At 41.3% G+C, this 23,595-nt stretch overlaps 2 protein-coding genes across 3 annotated transcripts in view; one reads left to right on the top strand and one right to left on the bottom strand.

Annotated features, from left to right (window-relative positions):
- Window positions 1-339: 339 nt before the first annotated feature.
- Window positions 340-20,865, bottom strand: NAA50 (N-alpha-acetyltransferase 50, NatE catalytic subunit). Of its 2 annotated transcripts, none has more exons than XM_056109309.1 (5): window positions 20,594-20,865; window positions 5,285-5,421; window positions 4,812-4,931; window positions 4,527-4,593; window positions 340-3,285 (listed from the first exon to the last, which is right to left on the bottom strand). In XM_056109309.1, exons 1-5 carry the CDS (start codon window positions 20,599-20,601, stop codon window positions 3,108-3,110), a joined length of 510 nt encoding a protein of 169 aa, XP_055965284.1. In that variant the 5' UTR covers window positions 20,602-20,865; the 3' UTR covers window positions 340-3,107. The 2 variants fall into 2 exon arrangements, with proteins under 2 accessions (XP_055965284.1, XP_055965285.1); XM_056109310.1 differs by having other exon boundaries at window positions 5,285-5,418.
- An 864-nt stretch (window positions 20,866-21,729) lies between these two features.
- The window catches only part of ATP6V1A (ATPase H+ transporting V1 subunit A), a 65,656-nt gene continuing 63,790 nt past the window's right edge, over window positions 21,730-23,595 (top strand). Inside the window, exon 1 of the mRNA XM_056109270.1 lies at window positions 21,730-21,866. The gene's annotated coding sequence lies outside the window, so the exon portion shown is untranslated. The remainder of the gene's footprint in view (window positions 21,867-23,595) is intronic.

The following is a 23,595-nucleotide window of genomic DNA, read 5'->3' as shown; positions in this document are numbered from 1 at the left end:
CACACAAAATAAAAGCAACAGGATCGTATTTTTTTCTCTCACTGGGACTATGCTGCATATAATTGGTACTTCTTTCAGAAAAACATCTTTTTGGGGTGCTGGATACTTTACCATATGCAGGGCGAGCAACTCAATCACTGAACTACATCCCCAGCCAGATGTATTTCTATCAAATGTCAAAAAGTCTAAATTATGAGGCTTGATTGCACTTGGCCTATTTAGGTTTAAGTAAAAATAAATGAATAGTGAGGAAGGAGGAAACAATAACTGTATTACATATAACTGATCTCAGAATTCAATATATTGCAGTTTTGATATTTATCAGACATCACAGATAACTACCAGAACATCACATAAGTTTATTTCAGATGTAACAGCAATGTTAAAATCAACAAGTTTAATTCTTAACTGCACCAAGTAAACTTAGCATTTAAGTATTTTTAAAGTTATTCCCTCCAAAAAACTGAGGGAGCTTTCCTTTTCTACCCCACACCATGGATTCCCAATAGTTATTTTTGGAGGATTTTCAAATGAGTAAACTGGAGGATTTCAGACTTCTTTCCTCAAATGAAAACTAATTTGGACAAATTATATTGCATAGATTTCTCCACAAATTCTTTTCTTTAGGACTAATGTAAAATATACGACTTTTGCCTATTCGCCCCACAGTAAAAATGATTTGTCCTGGAAAATATGATGGACATATCTTGTGATTTTCTAATAGTTTTACCACAATAATTTTTATTACATCTCAAAATATCCAACAGGGGACATTATTTCAGTCTTTACCAACTTGTAAGCATATGAACTACTAGCACCCCAGCTTCTATTTCTACATCCTCCTCCTTTAGCAGATGGAATTATTTAAAACAGTTTCATGTAGGACAATTAACCCTTTATAAACATATACAATTTAGGTAAAATCACTGACTAGTATGGAAAAAGAAACTATGATAGGGAGCCTACACACTCAATTCAAAATTTATTATTTTTTCCTCCTTAAATAATATGTACTTAATTGTCATGAGGCAGGTACTCGGTTTTCAATAACCACATTTAGGGATACATTCATAGGACTGATTAGATAGTCCAGGTGAAATGGTTATAGAAATAGAGGCAGTGTCATCTCAGAAAACTCATTTATATATCAAAATCTATTTTGATATCTGGAAGTTTACAAAAAGGCTGAATTCTTCAAACTAATTTTCCCTTCTGTAACTCACACACTTAGTCTTGGCAAGAGCAAGCTGAAACTTATCCATGAAGTTTTAAAGGTGCTTAATGCTAAACTTTTCTTCTAAGCTTAGATTTGGACTGCTTAAGAAACTGAGACTCAAGAAATCAGTATGGTCTTTCTATAATTTTGCTATCTTAAGATTAGGACCCTACACACTCATTCGACAACTATCTTCCTTTTCTGTATTACGCTTGGCACTCAATTAAGACTATAGAAGTCTACTGTACTTTTAACTTTCACATTCTCAAAAATGTGCATAAACGTCGTGTAAAATAATTCTGATACTTAACATGTTGGGAGAAATGAGTCTTTTATGCCAGAACTTTCCTGAAACTAAATTAATCTTCACTTAAAAGTCAGATGACAGAAATGTCAAACCTTGTGCATTTTCAATGTCTAATCAGAACGTTACTTGGGCCACAGTACTGGCAATCTAAATTTTTTTAAATACTGGAGATGGGACTATGGAGGAAAAATGAAAATGCCAGATGTCCCTTATCTCACAAAAAATATCAACCCAATCAAAGCCAGTCCCTATGTGTCATTAAATGATCTGGCATAAACCAGTCCTGTGAAGAAGAGGAAGTCACAGTGACACTTGCATTATTAACACTTCTAGGCTTCTATTTTTCCAAGAATAAAAACGGTTATGTTCAACAATTCTCCCTCCCCCAAATCCTTACTATAATAGGCACAGAATGTAAGCAAATCTGGGATGTTCTCCAACAGATAAGCAATAGCACAGCTATATTATTCTCAAAAATACTGACTAGATATTCTTTCCTATATAATCAAATGCTCAGTGGCCAAATTTTAAACAATCCGGAGTAGCTAACATTAAATGCATTTATTGTGCCACAAGTTCCTTGAAGCTTCCTTTTAGGTATTTTTTAATATGTCCAAGAGAAAACACCTGCTTCAGGCTTATTTAGAGATATTGACCTATAAGGACACTATCAACTTCATTTTCAAAGTTAGACTATCTATTGTGGGTTTACTGAACAAAAAAGACTGGGGGGGGGGGGGTGAATCACAACAAACATCTTTAGGTCAGTTAAAGGCCATTATCTCTAGCTGGGATATTAAAAAAAATTAATCTCACCAGCCCACACTCTAAAAGTTAATGCCACTAATAATCAACCGCAGGAAAACCAAACCTGCTAAAAACCAGTTCACTCATTAGCAAAATGCAGTTTAACTCAAATACTGAGAACAATGTTTTTGACACTATCTACCAAAACTCTCCCACCCACCCTTAACTTTCATCGAAGAAGAAATAATTGCTTTCAAAAAAACAAAATAAGCTTAGTATTTCTTATAAGGATAACAAATGGTCTAAACTCCTGATATAGTACTCAGAAGGAAAGAGGTGGAGTGAAGGCAATGTCCAGGGATTAGCATCCCACAGTCTTAAAAAACCCAAAGTACCACAAACACACTAAACTTGTCTATGAGTTAGAAAACAAAATATTGCTGTTTTTTTGTTTTTTGAAATATACGATAATTTGTAGGCTCTGCCCTTCAATGTGAAAGCAGGACATTAAAAAAAAGGCTAAAAAAATTTGAAATTTATACTCAAATTTTAAAGACCCATATAGCTTAACTGTGAAACTAATGTATATTTTTCTTTCCTATTGTCAAACCACCTCACCAAAAATAAAAAGGAAAAAAAAAAAAAGAGAACTGAAACAATCCAAACATGATTAATTTTAAGTCCTTGAACATATTAAAAATTTTAAGAGGAAAGGAAAAAAAGGGGGGGAAAGGACAAAGGAGGGTGAAAAGCTTTAAAAGAAAGGGGGGGGGGAATCAATGGGCCTCTCTTTTATTTGGCGACAAGCAAGTGCAAGAAAGTTCATTTGTCATTTGATCAGTTGTCTGTCTTTTGCACATCTGCATTCTGGCCAGAAGGGACTTTGAGGTTTTTCTGCAGCACATGAGCATCTGCGGGCTCTATTCTCTTATAGTAGTTCTTCTTTGTCTCAATAACCTCAAAGCCAAATTTTCTGTAGAAGTCAATTGCTGACTCATTGCTGATCTGCACATGCCTAAGATACATAAGAAGACATCAGGAAAAAATAAGTTTTCATAAGCTTTTACATATTACCCAGAGATAGCTTTAAATGAGATAGTTTCAATAATGCAGAAATTAGTCAAGATTCTCCATATAATTACCAGTAAATACGTATAAAGATTAAGTCCAAAACATCAACAAATATTAGATACTCATTTCAGAAAAACTTTTGTTGACAAATTGAGATTTGTAACGTTTTACTTGCAGGTAGTAAGTCTTTACTCTTACTATCAAAAAATATCTTAGCTAGTATAACATTTCATATTACAGAGAAATGATTCACAGATCATATTAACACACGCAGAGAAAAATGATAAAAATTTAAAACTAGGGCCTCCTGTAATTAATGCATTCTTAGTTGATAGAACACGATATATTTCAAAAATAATTAACTTGAGCTTTCTCAATTCTCAAAAATAGTATTATGTAATTAAATCGCTTTCCTACCAAATGAAAAATGAGAATAATCTAAATGTGTGTACTATGAAGACAATAAATGATTGTTTTCTTAATCTTGCTTTTCAATCTGAGAGTACTTAAAATACAAGTAGCCTATCAGCTATGGACTCTAATTTTGATTATTCAACTCTTACAAATGAACACGTTCCTCAAAGCCTTAACAACACACAATGCATAAACAGTGTAAATGGAGAAAAGTAGTATTAAAGACACTGCATCTTAAACTCTGAAGTCTTGAGATCATTGGTTTTGTCCCTATAATTCTGAATTCCTACTCCAAGATAACAGGAAAATTAAGCCAGACACACCAAACTGTGGGCACAGCTCTGGCCTTCCATAATGCTGACCAATGCGCAAACCCAGGAGCCTGATCATCTGAGCACCACCAGCAGGATCTATCCTTGAGAACAGAGCTAGAGAAAACCTGAGTCATGTGTGGCCCCAAAACAAAGCAACAGTGAAAGAAAATAAAAATGTAATTAAAAACAAAAAAAAGAAAAAGAAAACTGGTAGGCCCAGCACTATACTTCTGGCACTAGTGGCCCACTTAGGGATTGAACCCAGGATTTTGCACATGAAAGAAACATGCTCTACCTCTTGGGCCACCTGCTGGGCCTAATAATATACTTTATCTTAGGTTCATTATTATTAAAGTAAATTCAGTATGAAACTTTTTGTTTTCAAAGAAGTAATAAGTAATCAGATTTTAAGGAATAAAGAATTCTGTAGTCAACATTTAAATATAATGCTACTTACAGGTAAATGTTGTCAAAAGTGCCATCTTTTTCACAGATGTTTAAGACATGATTTAACATTTTAGTTCCTATTAAGAAGACAAATAAATAACCTCATTAAAAAACCAATCTCTTAAACTATACATACGCCTTAATATTTGCGCCTACAATGGAATTTATGAGACAAACATCAGGTAGATACTGATTAACCAGTTATTTTCACTTATAACTCATTCCTAGTATGTCTAAAAAATAGAATAAACAGGAAAGAATTTGTTTCTTTTAAGAAGTTAAAAAAAAGTCTCACCTATTCCTAGCCTTCGGTATGGAGCCAGACATCCTAGTGTCATGATGTAAAGTCTCTTTTGATTCTGTGAATGATCCACCCTACAGCATACTGCACCTACTGCAATATCATTGAAATAGGCTGTGATGGAAGGAAAAAAAATGTTCAACAGAGAATACGACACATTTTGTTGAATCCCTTCATCTCCTAGAAGGACTAAACTGTTGCCACCAGTCACTCAAACATTCAAGGTTCAATTACTGCCCCCCCCCATCATATCTTCATAGAAAAGTAAAATCTCTACTGTAAAGCTAATATACAAACACACAAAACAGTAAAAAATGTACTTAGCAATTCCTTTTAAAATTTAAATATTTTATCTTGGTTTTTCTCAGAATTTCAATCACCCCCATTACTAAATTGTTAGGATTACATTAATAGCTAAGAGACAGAACATTAATTAACAAATAAAATGAGGGGGGAAAAAAACATACCAAGTTTTGCTAGCTCACCAACCTCCAGCACATCCTTGTAGAACTTGTCATTGTAGCTGACGGGAAAGATGACCTGGTTTAATCTCTTCAACTGTTTAATATTGTGTGGTGTCACATCTCCCAGCTCGATCCGGCTACTGGAACAAACCAAAATGTACTCAATAAAATATAATTAGTTTTGTTAGTTAAGAACCACAAAATATTAATTACTAATTTTTTAAAGAACACTAGGATTCTGATACTCTACTAATGGAGTGTAAAATCAGATACCGATTCTAGTCTCTCTGAGGCAATCTCGCCTATGTATCAGAAAGTCTAAGAGGTGTATCTCCTAGTCTGGGATGTAGCTGAGCTCAGATGACTGTGCTGCATGTGTGAGGCCCTGGGTTTGATCACTGACACTGTGGGTATAAAAGCCATCACACTTCAAAAAATTTTTTTCCAGTTTCTGGATAATACCTAGATCTGCACTCAGTTACTCCTGGAGGTTAGCAGAGAACCAGATGGAATGTCGGGTATCAAACTAATGTTGGTGGTGTGCAAGGCAAGCTATCGCTCCAGTCCTCAATCACATTTTTTAAAAAGTAATATTGTTTAAGTAAACTTCCTATGGGAATTTATTCTCAAAAATCCAAAAATACAAAACCATGCAGAGTGAAATTAAAGCAGGAATGTTTACATGTCATATAAAGCAGCATCCAAACCAGATTCCTAGACCTTCCCGTATACCTATGGAGAAATGGTTTGTGGGAATCCACATCTTGAGAAAACAAAAACAAAAAACCGTAAGTATGAAAACTACTTAGAAAGCCAATACTAGCCCTCTATATCTCAAACTCATTTAAAAAAAAAAAAAGTTAGGGGCTGGAGACAGTACAGAGGGAAGGTGCTTGCTTTGCACACAACTGTCCCCAGTTTAATCCCTGGCACCTTGTAGGGTTCCCCAAGTTTGCTAGGAGTAATTTCTGAGCTCAGAGCCAGGAGTAACCTCTGAGCATTGTTAGGTGCTCAAATACCTTAAAAAAAAAAAAGTTGGGGGCTGGAGCGATAGCACAGCAGGTAAGACATTTGCCTTGCACGTGGCCAACCCGGGTTCAATTCCCAGCATGGCATATGGTCCCCGAGCACCACCAGGAGTAATTCCTGATTGCATGACCCAGAAGTATCCCCTGTGCATCGCCGGTGTGGCCCAAAAAGCGGGGGAAAAAAAAAGTTATATGGAGGAGGGGGGAGAGTAAAACTGTAAAATGTGTCCTGGTAGGGAGCCAGCTCAAAGGGCTGGAGTGCTGGCTTTGAATCCCAGCACTGCTAGGAGTAACCCCTGAGCAATGTGCTCCAAGCACCCAAAAACCAAACACACACGGAGTTTCATACTTAAGTAACAAATGTTGGACTGCCTGTAGAGCAAAAGGGACTTTTCATAGCTTAAGTCAGTTTTATTAGAAGAAGCTTAAAAGTTGATGCAACTGATGAGAAATCTGAATAGGACCTACTATTTTTCATCCCACTGCCACTAACACTAATATTAATTCCTTAAATACCAGAAGAGGATGAAAACAAACATTTTAAAAATGATCTAAAAGGAGTCAGAGAGATAGACAGTGGCTAGGGTGCTTGCCTTGCACACAGGTCTATCCCATTTGATTCCACGCATCCCATATGGTCCCCTAGTTCAACAGGTGTGATTCCTGAGTGCAAAGCCAGAACCCCTGAGCACTGCTGGGCATGCCAATAAATAAAGTGTGTGTCTATTAAAAAAATAAATATCAAAATAAATTAAAAATAAATTATCTAGTGCCACCAAATGCACGACAATGTTAATCCTACTTTCACAAAGCTACCTAGGATCAGAACACAATGACTCGTCAACATCAGGGTAATATAAACAATACACCTTAGTTATTTGCATGATTTTACATAAGTTATACCTACACTCTGTGGAGAAGTGACTAAATTAGAATCCAGTCAATTTTATAATGAAAAAAAGAAAAAAGCAAGCCCCAATATGGGAACTGGTTTTTAAAAAGAGTATACTTTTGATTAACATAGAAGGATGCGATGTATTATCCTGGGAAAAAAGCATATTCCAACTAGATTCATAGAAATCTAATTACATTATAATTATTATAAATGACCCAGCTGTTAAGCATTTATAGAAAAATTTTAAGACTATTATAAAAAAACGTGTGGTCAAGAGGTAAAAGCACATGCCAAACATGTACAAGGTCTTGATTTCTACTCCCAGCACTACCTGGGCCCAGAGCTTTGAGCCTCCGTTCAGGAGTGGCCCTAGCCAACCACCCCAGCATCAATGGATACGGTCCCTATAAAAAACAGGCGTCAGCTTTTGTAGAACCCAAGTCTTCCTATGTCAACCATTTCTTTCCTCTTTTGGCGGTGGTGGTGGCGAGGTACATGCACACCCAGCTGCACTCGGCACACCGCTGGTGGGCTTGGGCAACAGTAGGAGGTGCTGGGGATCGAATCCAAGTCAGCCAAGTACAAAGCTACTGACCATACTATCTCTCCAGTCCCGAGGAGATATATATTGGTTTAGGGGCCACACCCAGCGATATTCAGAGCTCTACAGTCAAGAATCACTCCTAGTGGTGCTCAGGATGCCAGGGATCAAACCTGGCTGCAGTGTCCAAGGTAAGAGCCCTACCTGCTGTACTATCACAATGGCCCCACTCCAATAAATTTTATCTTTATGCTTTTTGTCACTGTGACTGATTCCCTGCCATGTCTCCAAATTCTTTTTTTTTTTGGGGGGGGGGATTTGGGTCACACCGGCGATGCTCAAGGGTTACTCCTGGCTCTGTACTCAGGAATTACTCCTCGCGGTACTCGGGGGACAATATGGGATGCTGGGAATTGAACCTGGGTTGGCCGCATGCAAGGCAAACTCCCTACCCGCTGTGCTATTGCTCCAGCCCGTCTCCAAATTCTTAAAATTGGAATGCAGTGCCAAGGGTGTTGTTTCAAGTGGTAGAGTTCTGCATGGGTGAGTGAGGTTCTGCATTTGATGCATCACCTCTTACCTGCCCCACCCCAATTCCATTCAGTCAACATGGGTGAAAGTCCTGCTGATGCCAGAATACCTCAGGCTCTCCAGCACCCAAGTCTGGCCTCCACAAAAGTGAAATAAATCTGAGCACATTAAATTTCTTTTCACTGACAAGTTCTCAAGATGCAAACATCTCTTAAAAATCTAGAATCTGTTACAGTCTACCAATACATAGTGACATGATTAAATGCAAATAAATTTAGCTTTCTGAAATTAGTTATCCTTCCCTATCATCTTTCACTAGGCATATCACTATTGTACTATTGTGTGTTTGGGTCACATCCTGTGATGCTCAGAGCTTACTCAGGGCTCAATGTTCGGGAAACCACTCATGGCAGGGCTTGGGGAACTGTATGGAATGCCATGGATCGAATCCGGGTGGCCATGTGCAAGACAAATGCTCTATCCACTGTACTATCTCTCTGCCCTCGTGTCTTCTTTAGTCAGGTTACAGCTCATTCAACAAACAACTCTCCTCACATTATAAGGCACCTGATCTTTTCCTTTTTAAAGACAGAAATAAAACACTTCTTATTTTCCTGAAAAATACAAGTATTGACATCCTATTCACAATTTTCTTTTTCTTTTATTGGCTAATGGCAGGGATAGAAACTGGGTCTTATACACACAAAGCATGTACTTTATTACTGAGCTACATCCTCAGCCCTGTGTGCTCATTTCTGGGTCACATCCAACAGTGCTCAAAGGCTGCTTCACTCAGAAGAAAAGGTTGGCAAACACATAGTATGCTACACTGTACTTAACACAAGTTAATTACTACTACCCTAATCCATTAGGGTAGGTAGATCAAGTCTAAATACAGATCACAAAGTTAAGTTCTTAGGGAATACATGGCTTAATTTTCTCCCCTGCATTTGATGATGATGACAATAGGAAGTTCATTTAAAGTTAAAAAGCTGTGGGTCTTGGGATGTTGCTCAGGGGTAGAGGGCCTGCTTTCCCAAGCTTGGTACCCAGCAGCGCATGGAATCCTGAGCAACTCTGCGAAGAGTGCCCTTTCAAAAGAACTTTTATGTTAAAAGAAGTTAGCACTTTTAAAAACTCTGTGTGTATCAAACTTTTCCTACCCATTGAAAGCACACTTCAGTTATCTGTAACTATCCTATCAAAGCACCTAATGTGCTGAGCCAGGGCTTCTTAAATTGTGGAAGAGGAAGGTCTGGCTACACGAAGCAGTGCTCAGGGTACTTAGCGCTCAAGGATCTTTCTTCACAGCAGCTGGAGGACAAAATGGGGTGGTGGAAGTCAACTGGATTGGCCACGTGTAAGGATAAGTGTCTCATCCCCGGTACGATCAGCTTTCTGGCCCAAATAAAGGCTTCTTAAACTTTTTCTATTTGTGACTCCTTTTTCCCTAATAAATACACCCAGGCAAGCACTACCAGAAACTTCAGATTCAGTACATGAGATGTACTGAACTTCTGACTGTTGAAAGCTGTGAAACTTTTCATGGTTGCCAGGTTTTTTGCAATCTCCATATTTAGTTTTGGGTTATGACCCACAGTTAGGTGCTATAAGCAACAAGAATGCAAAAGACTTTGCACCTACTGGGAAATACGAGCCTACATATTACAGTAGTAAAAGCGTATGTGCAAAAACCTGGAAAATTCTATAGCGGAAGTGATCCTGGGAAAGATTGTAAATGATGATGGGTCTGAAATTTATTCTATGCAGAAAGTAGAACATGTTCACAACAGCAATGACCTCTTTCCAAAACAAGTCAGTTTGATATGGTGAAGCAAAATGTAATTTGTGTATATGTGGAAGCTGGGGTTGGAGAAGAATAAATTTTATGAGGCCTTATTTATTAAGATGGCATCTGGTTGCATCCTACAACTTTAAATGCTGCCTACTTAAAAATTTCTAAATTAAGCCTAGGTCAAACTTCTGAATGTCAAAGCAGCTCTAGCAGACACCTCAAATTACACATATCCAAAATAAGACCAAATTATCTCACTCATATGTTTTATATAAAGTAAGAAGCAAGAAAATTAAATATTATCCTAATGATAACAAACCTCTGGACTCCGAAAACAGAGCTAAGGGTAGCAAGCGAGTGAGGAAAGCAGGGTATTTGAGGAGAAGTACTGATGCAAGGACAATGATGGAGTCTTTGGCACTCTGGCAGTGGTGGATGAGCAGTAACATAAATGCTAATGCTACAGTGCCATGTTAATTCAATTACAAAAAAAAAACTTTGTAGTTTTTCTCCACAAATGTGCTCCAACTGCAACTTTCTCAATTATGTCTTTATCCTTGGCTCTGGTCACTTTCTTTTCTAAAGTTATTCGTTAAAATGCCTCAAGAAGGCTTACACAATGCACCAATTACTTTTTTGTGACACTGTCCCCAGATTTTCCATCAGAGTTTTGTTAACTTCAAAAATATATTTTTTCTGCTTTTTAGTTCTATCAATGCTTTCTGTATTATCATGTTAACTGCTCTGAGTTTAAGAGATTATTTACGGGGGGGGGGGGGGGGGGCGCGACAGTGTTCAGGGACCACACCTTGGGAGATCAAAGATCATACAAGGTGCTGGCCAGGTTGGCTACATTCAGGGTAAGCAATCCTTCCTGCTATACTCTCTCTCCAGCTCCAACATAGCCCTCTTTCTGCTTTAAAATTCCTTTTCTTAAAAATTCTATTCAAGAATAAACAATCTTCCTACTAATGATGCATGGTAATCTATTACCATCCTTTTAAATTCCCTGTCCATATATATATAGAGCAAACAGCATACAGAGTCCTGTTCCCCATCAGGCCCCACCTTGCAGTGATGAGGTATCAGTTCCTAGACCTCAGGCCTCACTTGCAAAGCATAAGCATTAGTCTTTGAGTTGTCTCCCTGGCCCAAGAGTCTTGTTATTATATTCTGACTGCTGAATATTTATTCTGTTCAGATTTAATGTAACTTTTGATTTCTTCAGTTCACCTGTAGCAATCTTTTGCTTGTATCAACTAGGACTGGGGGGGGGGGGGGAGATGGAGGGGTAGCATTAAATTTTCTTAAATTAAATTTTTTTCCTTTTGGGCCACACCCAATGGTACAGGTTATTCCAGGCTGTGTACTCAGGAACTATTCCTGATGGCACTCAGGCGACCACATGGGATGCTGAGGATTGAACCCAGGTAGCCATGTGCAGGACAAAAGCCCTACCAGCAGTACTATTGCTCCAGCCCCCTGAAATTTTTTAGTTTACATAAACCTACTTTGGAGATGTGTTTTGAGCATTGACATGCAGCCACCATTATTATTAAGACTGGTTCAACATACCAAAAATCTCCCTCACAATAATCATCTATGTATTTCTAATATAGTCATAATTCTTCCAAGACACTATTCTTTTGTTCCCCATAATTCTGCCTCTTCAAGCATTCAAGCATAAATGGAATCACACAAAATACAGCTGTCTGCTTTCATTCAACACAATAATTTTCAAGATTGAACATACTACTACTACTGTACTAACATTTCAACCATTGCTATTTTTGATTAATATTCCATTGTACAAATGTACCATAGCTTATCCTTCGGTTGAAGAGCATTTGGATTATTTCCACTTTGGGGAGATTATAAAGTTGCTCTCAACATTGTGTACAGGTTTTTGTTCTTTTAGTTCTCTCGAATAAGAAATCTAGGAGTGAGAATAAGTTTGAGAATTCCCAGTTGTACTGCATCCAAACCACACTGAGCAATATAAAATTAAAACACTTATGTATTAGACTCATGGAGAGGGTTTAAAGAGCTGAAACAAAAGCTCTGCGTGCTTGAGACCCCACATTTGAGAACTGGAACATGTCCTTAACATTCAGAAAGCACTGCTGGGTCCCAGTATCAACTGGAGCGGTCCCATATACTACTCTCCTCTCGTTGTTCATCAACTTGCTGGAGCGAACACCAGTAACATCTCCATTTTGAGTCTTGTTACTGCTCTTGGCATGTCGAATACGCCACAGGAAGCTTGCCAGGCTCTACCGTGCAGGTGGGATACTTAGTAGCTTGCCTGGCTCTCTGAGAGGGATGGAGGAATAGAACCAGGGTCGGCCTCATGCAAGGCAAACACCCTACCTGCTGTGACACTAATCGGGAAATGCAGTTATCAGTACAGTAGCTGCCCCACAAGTTAGGCCATGTCCTTCCATTAGCACAGCTTCAAAAAATACATATATATGTACAATGTAAAATTCTTCACAAACTTAATACCCATCTAAAACAATAAGCTGACTGAAAAAGTAAATCTGAGTAATGTAATAAGACAAAGAGAGTTAGTTAAGGATGGTCTTAGAAAAGTGGAATAGGTCACTGAAAAAAGTAAGCTTTGTGATCAGAATAGATTTTATATAGTACCTTTATCATTTTCCCCATGGAAGCAGCCCAGTTATGTTAGACTACAGCTTTAATATGTATATAATAATGAGGAGCTTGACAAAATCAAGTTTGTCTAGTTCTGAAAACCTCACACTGCCTACTTTAGATAAGATTTCAATGAAATTTAACAATGTAAGCTTCTGTCTTAATTTATCAGTGATTTATGACCTGAAAGCTAAACCAGTCATGTTGTCACATCCTTGGTGTATTTGAACAGTTTTTTTCCTGAGGGGCCTCACCAGCTACGAATTCTCGGTCCGGTGGTTCTACGAATATTGGTTCAATGCACTATATGGTGGAGCTTGTCCTGACAGTACTGGAACAGGGAGGGTAGGAGGGGCACTACCAGGGCTATATCCAGCAGGGCTCAGAGGCCCTGTGGGATGGGGTCTGGCATAAGCAAGGGAGACATTCCAGACCTCTGAGCTATCTTTACCAATCCCTTGGACATACTGGAAAAAAACAAGAACACATCAGTTGCTGAATTAAAAATCTGCACATTTTACATGAAGCCTACATTCCTTCTCATTTTATACATTTGCATTTTCTTAGTCCCAAGTTCCTGTGGCACAGTTTACAACTGAAGACAAATTTCTCCACATATCTTTAAAGTAAAGCTCTAAAAAGGAGATAAGTAGCAAAAGTACCCATAAACAACATGTACAAAGGTTATAGATCTTGGATTTTATTTTTCAGTGAGTACTAATCTCACGGAAAACAATATGGGCATTCCTCAAGAAACTAGAAATTGAGCTTCCATACGATCCAGCAATACTGCTCCTGGAAATAGACCCTTGAGGTTCAAAAACACAATGCAGTCAAGTCTTCTGCACTTCTACATTCATTGTGGCATTACAACCCAAGTGCTCAAGAAGAGATGACTGGATAAAGAAACTATGGCACATTTACACAATGGAAAATTAAACAGCTGCTAGGAAAAACGAAGTCATGAAATTTGCCTATACATGGATGAACATGGAGAGTATCACGCTAAGTGAAATGTATCAGAAGGAGAGAAACAGACATAGAATGAATGCACTCACTGAAAGAATATTAAAAAATAAATAGTATGCAACTAATACCCAAAGACAGTGGAAGGGCCAGGACCAATCCACAGTTGGAAGCATGCAACAAGTTGGGGTAAAAGTGCAGTTAGGACAGAGAAGCGACCACTATGACAATGACAGTTGGAAATAATCACACCGGGTAAGAACTGAGTACGTAAACTTTCAGAACTTGTATGGCAAGCAACAATGCCTAAGAGGAAAAAAGGGGGTTGGAGAGAGAGGTTATCTGCCATAAAGACAAGCTGCGGGGGAGGGAAACTGGAGACCTTGGTGGTAGGAACTGTATACTGGAGAAGGGAAGGATGCTGGAACATTGTAGGACTGAAACCCAATCATGAACATCTTTGTACTCATGGTGATTCAATTTAAAAAAAAAAAAGCGTGGGGAAGAAAGTAAGGAAGAATAAAGAGTGTCAAATGAGAAAAGAAAAAAAAACTACTTATCTCCTAGTCATAAGTTACAGAGGCCATTTGGCTATTAATGTTTTAGGACCACAAGATCAGTCAATTTTTAAGTATCTCTCTGTTTATGTAATATACTAGTGTACAGGAAACCTTTAGCCCTGGTTTATAAAACAAGCAACAAATATAAAGGAACAATGCATATAAGGTATTCAGCTTAGTAACATTAGACAATTAGTATTAAAAATCAGCCAAATCTATTAAGAAGGTCTATACCGTTCACAACCGTAAAAACAAAGTTAGTCCTGGCCCTGAGGAATAGGGGAGGACTAGCAAGGGCTTGGAGCACCTGCCTTGCAAGCAGAGTATGTCTCAAGTTCAAATCCCTTTGGTGTTCACTGTGCACTAAGCACAATCCCAGCAGCTCTTCCACAATCTCCAGTGCCACAAGGGATTTCCAGCCACAACTCAACTAAAAGGATGTTCAAAATACCACACCGTGACTTCTAGAAAGCATGCGTTACCACCATGATCATAACATTTGTGCCTCAACCCAGAGTCCTGTGAGCACATGAGAGCACCAAAGTAAAGGAGGCAAACTTCAGGGAGTACCGTGGCTGAAGTATGTGGGCACCACAGATGTGTGTACTTCCCCAGACATCACAACTACAACACTGAAAGGAATGAGAAAGGGGAATAAAAAGTTTTGTTTTTAGTTTAGTGGCAATATACTAAAAGGCCACAAGATGGAGATATGACTCCACAAAAGTGGGTGTTTCTCTACAAAGACCATCAGATAGCAAAAAGGATGATGTACAGAGAAAGACTAAAGTCTAACTGTGCACACTTTTGTTGGGTAATCAGATATACCTTGGCACAAAATCTTAGCTGGTAACTTGTTGCGCAGTATTTGATCTGCAAGGGACCTCAGAAGCCAATACTCTCATTTCTATGTGATGTAACTGAGGCCCAAAGACTTACAATCAAATTATCAATAAATACAAATCAAGACTACACCCTTATCTCCCAAGATCGGTCACACCAGTATTTTCTCTAAGGGGTCATCATTTATCCTTAAGATTATTAACAAGGAGAAATACAGACCTGGAACATTTGCCTAACGTATACAGGTGTACACATACCTGTCTGTAAATATTCAAAATTTCAAGAGACATTGGAGGTGACTTTTTATTAGCAGCAGCAAGCCAGCGCTAAATAATATTTAAAGAAATTAAATAATATCTAAGTAAATCATATAAAAGAAGATTCCTCTAAAGTATAAATTCTTTCAACAAGCTATACACATACTGTTAGTTATGTCTTCCCTGCCCACAGCAGCCAGGAATTTAGAATTTTATCTAAAACCAAAACTGTCCTCTGGAGTTATGGACTGTTAAGACATCCTACCTGGTCAAAAACTTTAGAAACGTCTACAGCCTTGGACCTAAAATCTCAAGGAAACGGTTTGAACAGATTTTGTCTTTTCAATACAGTACATTATTATATAATCTAAGTCTTTCAAGTACAGTACATTACTGTCTATTCTGAGTCACTTAGACATTAAAAAAAAATTCTAGCATCAACGTTAATAAAGCAAAGACCAGGTAAAAAAACATTTCAACTTAGAATAAAATCATTAATGACCATTTTACTTGTTTAGGGCTATACCCGGCATGGTACTGTCCGGAGGAGAATGCGACCAGCAGTGCTAAGAAACCATGTGGTGCCAGGGGCGGAACTGGGCATCCCCCATACAAAGCACGCACTTTGACCCACACACAGACTATCTCAACACCTACCCTTCACCCCAGCTCCAGAAAGTACATAGTACAGTGCTTGCCTTGAATCCTGTGGACAAGGGTTCAAATCCTTGCCATCAATATGGTGTCCAGAGTGTAGAAACCAGGAATAACCACTGAGCACAGCCAGATGTGAACTAAAACTTTATCCCATCAAAAACCATGCCTCTAAAGTTCAGAGTACACTAGACTTACAACACATCTAAATTCAGATACTAATGGAAGGGCTACAACTGCTTTACACAGGGCACTACTGGCTCTATGTTCAGTGGATATTTGCAGAACGGGAATTAAACCAAAATTCACTGAGTATGGTACCTCCCAGGGAATTTTCCTTAGAAATGTGTTCTGAATCCGTATTTCACAAATTGTTATAAACATACTTATGTACCCTTGAGCAATGGATGTAAGCTCAGTTTTATGAGCACATGCCTTTTATATATGAGAGCCTTGGGTTCAATTCTCATCTTCAAAATAAAGGGGGAAAGGACATCCAAGTAACTTTTAGGATTACTCTTTAAATTAAAACCTTACTTCTCAAATTAATTTGAATTTAAAATTCAATTACTCAGTTCTAAAGACATTTGTCAATTGCCCAGAACCCAATTGCTCATCAGTACCATTACTGGACAGAGAAGAACATTTTGCAAGTTAGGCACTAAAATGAATGCAAATAAAACGGATCAAGAACACATTTTTGTGTGTATGACAGCGCAATTTTATAACTCTGTGATTATAAAGTCTTATAAATACACACTATTATTTCACAATGGAAAGAGTTATCAGTTACTAGTATTATAATGGATTGTTTTAGGTTTGCTTTAAAAAGATTGAATAATTAAGTGTACCTTTAGGTGGCAGAAAGTTAGAAGTCAGCATTCATATATGAAAAATGAATCAGAAGTAAAAAGGATTAGAGCATGTAGAAAAGTGAAATTAATAGTCTGATTCAGCAAAATTACTGACTTTTGAAAGACAATGGTTTACGCTGGTGACCTTTAAAAATCTTTAGCAAGGGGCTAGAGCAATCGCACAGTGGGTAGGGCATTTGCCTTGCATGCGGCTGACCCAGGTTCGATTCCCAGCATCCCATATGGTCCCCTGAGCACTGACAGGGGTAATTCCTGAGTGCAGAGCCAGGAGTAAAGCATCACTGGGTGTGACCGAAGACGCAAAAAAAAAAAAAAAAAAAAAACTTTGGCTCCATAACATCAATCCATGTATCTGTGTTGGTTATCAATACAGTGTAATTTTACTTACAGACAGTTGCTAACACCTTTATACAAAACACATTTTAATATACTTTACTTCCTATTTTTCATCTACATTACTGTGACTTAATATTATTAAGTAGGTAGATTATGTTTAATATGAATTCATCCCAAAACAGCAAGGAAACATTACAAAAGTGTTTGTTAAAAAAAATCTAGTAATTCAATCAATAACTTCAATTATTGTCTACAGAGGAGAATGAATTGTAGTTCTGAGCAAAAGTTCCTAAACTTCTTTAGCTTTGGTATTTGTTTTCTGATAAAATAGCACTCAATTCTTGAAGAAAAAAAAAAGAAGCAAAAATAGATGTATTCACCCATACAGTCAACACCATGGCAAAGATAGAGCACTTCAAAAAGTTCCAATATGCTCACACAGTCCAGGAGCTATCAGAGGTGTAAATCCTTACTCTGAATTCTCAACATACATTCATTATTGATGGCAAATCTTTAATTTCAACACATCAATCAGTAAGTAGTAAGCCAGACAATTCATGCTTTATTTATATAATTATTCACCTTTTCATTTTTATTTACATGCATTCACAACTTGTTAATGACATTAGGACTAATTTATACCTCTTTACAACTGAAAGGTAAATGCAATTCAGCTTTACTTTCCATTATATCAACTAATTACACAGTCATTTCAGCGCTGGTTGTTGTAGTGGTTTTAATCATTGCTACACCTACAGATCAGCCAAAAGTGCCCTGACTTTGTTAACCTCTATAACAAACCAAGTACCATTCAATCTTTACTGATGGTTGAAAACCACACTTGCATACTTTCTTGCTTGGAGTATTAGTCAGCTTACCATCACCCACAAATTCCATTTATAACATGCCTGGTTCATAAAATAAGCAGTCTCAAGTACAAAGGAGTATCTCACAATATGCTTCAAATTTCTAGACCATGCACATAAATATGTGTAATAATAAAAAGTAAAAATTTGTTATGGAGAAAAGGAGAGTACTTGCCAATACAATGGATAGCCCCATTACTACTAGTATTATCTGGGAGTTTGTTCTTTTGGGAAGTTAATAGACTATGTTCACAAAATCTTCTGAAAAGCTTACAATTAGCACAACTCTAAATTCCCAGTTCTAAGAAGTGATAGGAAGTAAGCTTGGACTCATTTTGAGCACAGTTGCTGGCAAAGGCACAGACTTAATAATTTTAAATTGACTCTAAATTTAGCCAGCTACTCATTTCTAAGGATTTGCCTCCATCTTACACGTAAAATACTGTCTCATGAGTACAATTGTTAAAGTAGACTAAGAATAACACTATTTGATCTCCTTTTTCTCTTTTGCTTTTGGGGTCACACCTGGTGGAGTGGTTACTATGGCACCATAAGGGATGACAAGGATGGAACCCTGGTCAGCCCTGCACAAGGCCAGAACCTTATCCACTGCACTATCTCCTCTGTCCCTGTTTGACCTCGTTTTTATTGCCAAGTTTGTATCTAAACATTCTGAGCAATTTCTTCGAGGTCCTTCATTATAAATGCATACTGTTTCAGTACCCGGAACTCTTAAGTCACGTTTTATTACTTTAACAGAACAAGACAAATAGTACACTGAATGCAATATAAGTGCAAACTAGTTAGAGGATCCTAATCAGGAATAGCAGTGAAAGAAAGCAAGTTTTTTATGGGGGGGTGACCACACACACACCCGGAGGTGGTCAGGGCTTAGTCCTGGTGAGCACCTAGCACAATCTGAGTAGCCTGGGATCAATCCAATCCACAACATGCAAGGCAAGCACCTTATCCGCTGTACTATCACTTCTGCAAAACAAGGATTTGTTTTGTTTTGGGGGTCACACCAAGACATGCTTAGGGGTTACTTCTGGAGTCATTCCTGACAGTGCTTGGGGGACAACTTGTTATACCGAAGAACGCAGTGAAAGAAAAGTCAAATTACAGTAGATCATATATAGAATAACCAAAGTTCCTAAATTAGGATTAAGCTCAAGTACTTTGCACAATCTTCAAATTAGTATCCTGATGAGAATTTTTTAGAACGCAATGCGAATTACAGCAGGTACTGTAAAAAAATGTTTTCTTGACAGCTGAACTTTGAAGCACAGACTTAAACGTTGGAATGAATCTCCCAACACTGAAAGCAAACCCCTGGATGGACTCAATCATGTTAAGAATAAGGATTAGACCTAAGGCCAAGTGAAACTTGGGGATGTTCCATTACTTAAACCGCGCACACGCGCGCGCACACGAATCATTATTTAGACCTTTTTATTAGGCCTTTTAGTTAGACCTATTTTTCAGTAGGAGACTCTTTCAAAGACGAAAACTGCATTTCCTCGACAGGGCTGCTCTGTGGCTTTAAACGTTTCACGATCTCAACACGGTTAAATTCTCTAACTGATTTGCTAGAGACGTGCTAAAAAAAAAAAAAATAATGAAGCACCAGGTCTTTGAAAAACGCTTTTGGGAACTGATAAAGACTGCATTTCTCCGAAAGTCTTCATGTTAGTTAGGCAGCTGATTTCAAAGTAACACCTCTTGATCGAAAAGTTATCTTAATACACCGCAAAACAGAGAAAAAGAAAAAGGTGACATCATTTTCGGTGAAAACGGTGGCACTAAAAAAAAAAAAAAACCCTCCCCATTTTTAATCCAGGAGGGGAAATCGAGCTGCTGACCTGAACGTGAACTCTGCCCCGGAGAGCTCGCGGGGAACCCCAGCCCGGCTCGGGGCGCGGGGCGCGGGGCCGGGGGGCGCTCCGGGGGCAGGAGCTCCACCTACCGACCGGCGACACTTCCTGAAACATCTGGCACCCCGAGCGAGCGCTCCGGCCCTCCCGCCCGCTCCCCTCCTCCCGCCGCTCTGACCCAACCCAAAACCCGGTTGAGTCACTCGCCCTCGAGAACTCAGCTCCGCGCCCGCGCTTCCAAGTCCTCCGGCCTCCAGAAGGTTCGGCCGAGCGGCCCGGGCGGCAGAGGCGGCGGTCGAGCGGCGTCCGAGCGCCCGGCGGAGCCCCCGCAGCCCCCGCCCCCGGGCTGGCGGGCCGGGGGCTGCTTCCGCCCGCGCCGCGCCTCGCCTCGCCTGCGCTCCCCGCCCCCCCGCCGTGCTCCGGGCCCAAACCCCGAGTCCTCCTCCTCCTCCCGCCGCCCCCCGCCTCTTGCCTCGGCCGTCCCGTCATCCCGCCAAACGGCGCGAGTCGCGCCTCCGCCCCCCCCAACCCGCCGCCCCGGGCGCTGAGGGAACCGAAGCGCCGAGATTTCCCCCCGCCCCCGACTCCCGCCCGCCCGCCCGCCCGCCCTTCGCGCCCGCCGCTGCCCTTCCTCACCCTTTCATCTTCCCTGCCCGCCGAGGCCGTTGTTCCCGCCGCTCTCAACGCCGCCGCCGCCGCCGCCCTGAGCTCTCGGCGCCCTGGGCTCGGGCCACGCCAACCCCACCAGCCGGCCTCCTCGCCTCGGGCTGGGCGCCGAGCGGGTGACGGAGGCCGCGAGAGCCGAGCGCGGCCCTGCGCCTTCCTTCCGAGGGGGCGGGGGTGTCGCCCGCCCGCCGCCGCGCCACCACACGTGCACACGGGGCACTCGGCTCCCGCCCGCCCGCCGCCGCCGCCGCCGCCAGCCGGACTCGCCGCCGCGCTCTGACCTTTAACCCCGCCCCCTCCGTGCGCCGGCGCGGCGGCCGCCCTCTGCGCAGCCGCACTGCCGCCCTCGGCGCCCGCCGCTGCCCCCGCCCCCTCCGCCGAGCCCTCCGGCTTCCTACTGGGTCGCTCCCAGCGGCGTCATCTTTCCCCGCCCCTCCCTTACGACACCGCCCCCCCCCCACCCCGTGGGACTAAGCCCGTCGGCCCGGGCGGCAGAAGCCGGATTTTTCCACTCCCTCTGCAGCCCCGCTTTATCAAGCTCAAGCTCCCCAGGCCCTGCATTTGCCTGGGCAACTGTGACCGGAATGACCTTCAGCTGTTCCTCCCTCCTAGTAGGATTTCATAAGGACGGCTTCTAAATGCAAAATTTATTTAAAAAAAAAAAAAAAGGATGGGGTCCTCAAATGCGGCGCTTCCATGACATAAATGTAAGGAAGAGGTGGCCGAAGAACTTGGCATCCGTCCAGCACGTCTCCAGTCTTTGGGGTCACGTGACCGTCCCGGCCACCATTCTCCCCCCCCCCCCATTTAAACCTGAGGGCTTTCACCGGCGGGGGCCCCCGCCCCCAGGGACCAACCCCATCGCCATTTCCGGTCTCTGGTCGAGCAGCTGACGTCACTTCCTTACGCACTTTAACCCCTTCCGCCCACCCCTCCTACATTGCATTTTACCGCGCGAGCCTGGGGATTCGTGATTTTTCGGAAGACCTAATCGCGAAAAAAATTCATCATCTTTTAACAGTTGGTTAGAAAAAAAAAAAGAAAGAAAAAGAGACCCACCAGCCAGAAAAGCCCATCGCCCTTCCGGGAGCCGGAGCGCGCCGGGCCGGGCCGTCGGGGCGGGGCTCGCGGTCACGTGGCCGCCGGGCCCGCCCCGCGCTGCAGCTGGAGCTCGTCCCCTCCCACAGTGACAGAGCCTCTGGGTCGGCGGTCGGCGCAGTTTCTGCACCTCGCGCCTCGGCAGGTGAGCGACGGCCGGTTAACCGGCCGCTGGTTGGGCTGGGAGAAGGGGTGGAGGGAGGGGGAGAAGGAGAGGAAGTGTGAGCGGCGGCTTCCGCCGTCCCGGGTCCCCGCTGTCATGTTGCCCCCCACCCTTCGGGAGCTCAGTTCTCCGGTTTTCCTGACCCGCCTTTAAGCCATTCAGGTCGCCCCCGCCGCCGAGGGATGAAGAAGCGACCTTGCCCACCTGTCCCGAGATTGGGGACTGGGGGGGACGGGGTGGGGGGGCGCGGGGCTGGTCAGTGCGGCCATTACGGCTCTCTCTCCCGGGTCCTCCGGGCTCCGGGGAGTGGGATGGCTTCAGCCCCTCCTCGGGCGCTGCAGTGCCTTCGAGGTGCCCCGAGCTCGTGCGGTGCGGTGGCCGAGGCCCTGCGCCGTCTACCTTCAGATTCCGGCCCGGGAGCCCTAGGGAAAAAACCCTCGAGGCAGAAAGGCGGCTCCTGCGAGACTGGCTGGGGAGGGAATGTCACTGCTCGGCCCTCGCTGCTGCGGAGTCATTGCTGAAGCTTGCTTTTGCGAAAGTGCCTTCTTCAGTCTTTCCGACTCTTCACTGCACGGCCCTGCGGATGGCGTTCAGAGGCGCTGACTGCGACTGCATGGCTAGTCGCAGGCCTTGTCCGCTCTCTGGTGTGATGGTGCAGGAAGGGAATGATGGGCAGCTTCAAGAGATCGTGGTTTCCAAACAGGAGGTGTTAGTAACGCGACAGGCGAACGGGGGAGGCGTCGGGAGACGGTATCGCACGATGGGGATCTGCGGGAGGTGACCCACAGTTGTTTAGGGGAAAGTGACTTGGTGGCCCTGCAAGGGATGTGATGGTGTTCTTTTTTTTTTCCCAGAAACGAAATGGACTGGAAATAGAATTAGCACAGATATATTTGACCATAAATCTGAAGGTGGTCAGGAAGTCAATCCGGGCGATTGGCTGCTGACATTATTTCATTTTTTACCACTCCCAATCGATTCCTTCTCCAGGGGCGAATTTGTATTAAATTGCACTTGTAGCATCCCGGGCTTTCCCCACTTGTAAAAGTTCAGATTTTGAATGACAGTATTTTGAGGAAATACAGAAATCATTTTGTTTAGGTTTTTGACCAACTCAGTGTTCTCTCCTTTTATTTGTAATGCAGCAGTGACTGTGTTGACCCCAAACAATGTGCTCTGAGGAGGAATGTTTTTCAGTTTGGGGTTAAACATCTTTATTTATGCTGCAAACTCCAAGTTTCCTTCCTTCTTTAAAGCTGAAAAAACTTACAGAAATTAGACATTTGATTTTTAAACTATAAATTATGCTTTTTTTTCTCTAATTTGAGAAATATTCTCAGTTAAACCTTATACTTTCCTAACCAATGATTTTAAAAAATATTTTAAAAGGAAAAAACAGTCGTAAAATAAGAAAGATGGATGTCTTAGGTAGATGTAACTAATTTTTTTCCCCTGCATCTTCCACATCTTCAGTAAACTGATTTTCTTTGATTAAGAGGAACAAAAGGTTAAAAATCTTAGAATGGCAATTTAACCAAATATTTTTATGCCAAGTACAGAATTGAAACACTAGCCTATTGAAATATTAACACTCCTTGCAAGAAAAAAAAAATCCTTAAAGATCTTTCTTTTCTTAACTAATTAGGCAATAAACTATCACAGATTTATAATTTTGCATTTGCATATGACCCTACTGGACAATAGCGATAAT

Source organism: Sorex fumeus, unplaced genomic scaffold, assembly GCF_029834395.1.
Source record: "Sorex fumeus unplaced genomic scaffold, SorFum_2.1 ptg000265l, whole genome shotgun sequence".
Lineage (NCBI taxonomy): Eukaryota > Metazoa > Chordata > Mammalia > Eulipotyphla > Soricidae > Sorex > Sorex fumeus.
This window is presented reverse-complemented; position numbering and strand designations above follow the sequence as displayed.

Excerpts from the sequence above, each read along its gene's own strand:
- NAA50 (XM_056109309.1), bottom strand. Across the intron at positions 4,932-5,284 it reads TGGTGAGCTAGCAAAACTTG|CCTATTTCAATGATATTGCA; the intron begins GTATGTTTTTTT and ends CTTCCATCACAG. Across the intron at positions 4,594-4,811 it reads ATACCGAAGGCTAGGAATAG|GAACTAAAATGTTAAATCAT; the intron begins GTGAGACTTTTT and ends TCTTCTTAATAG.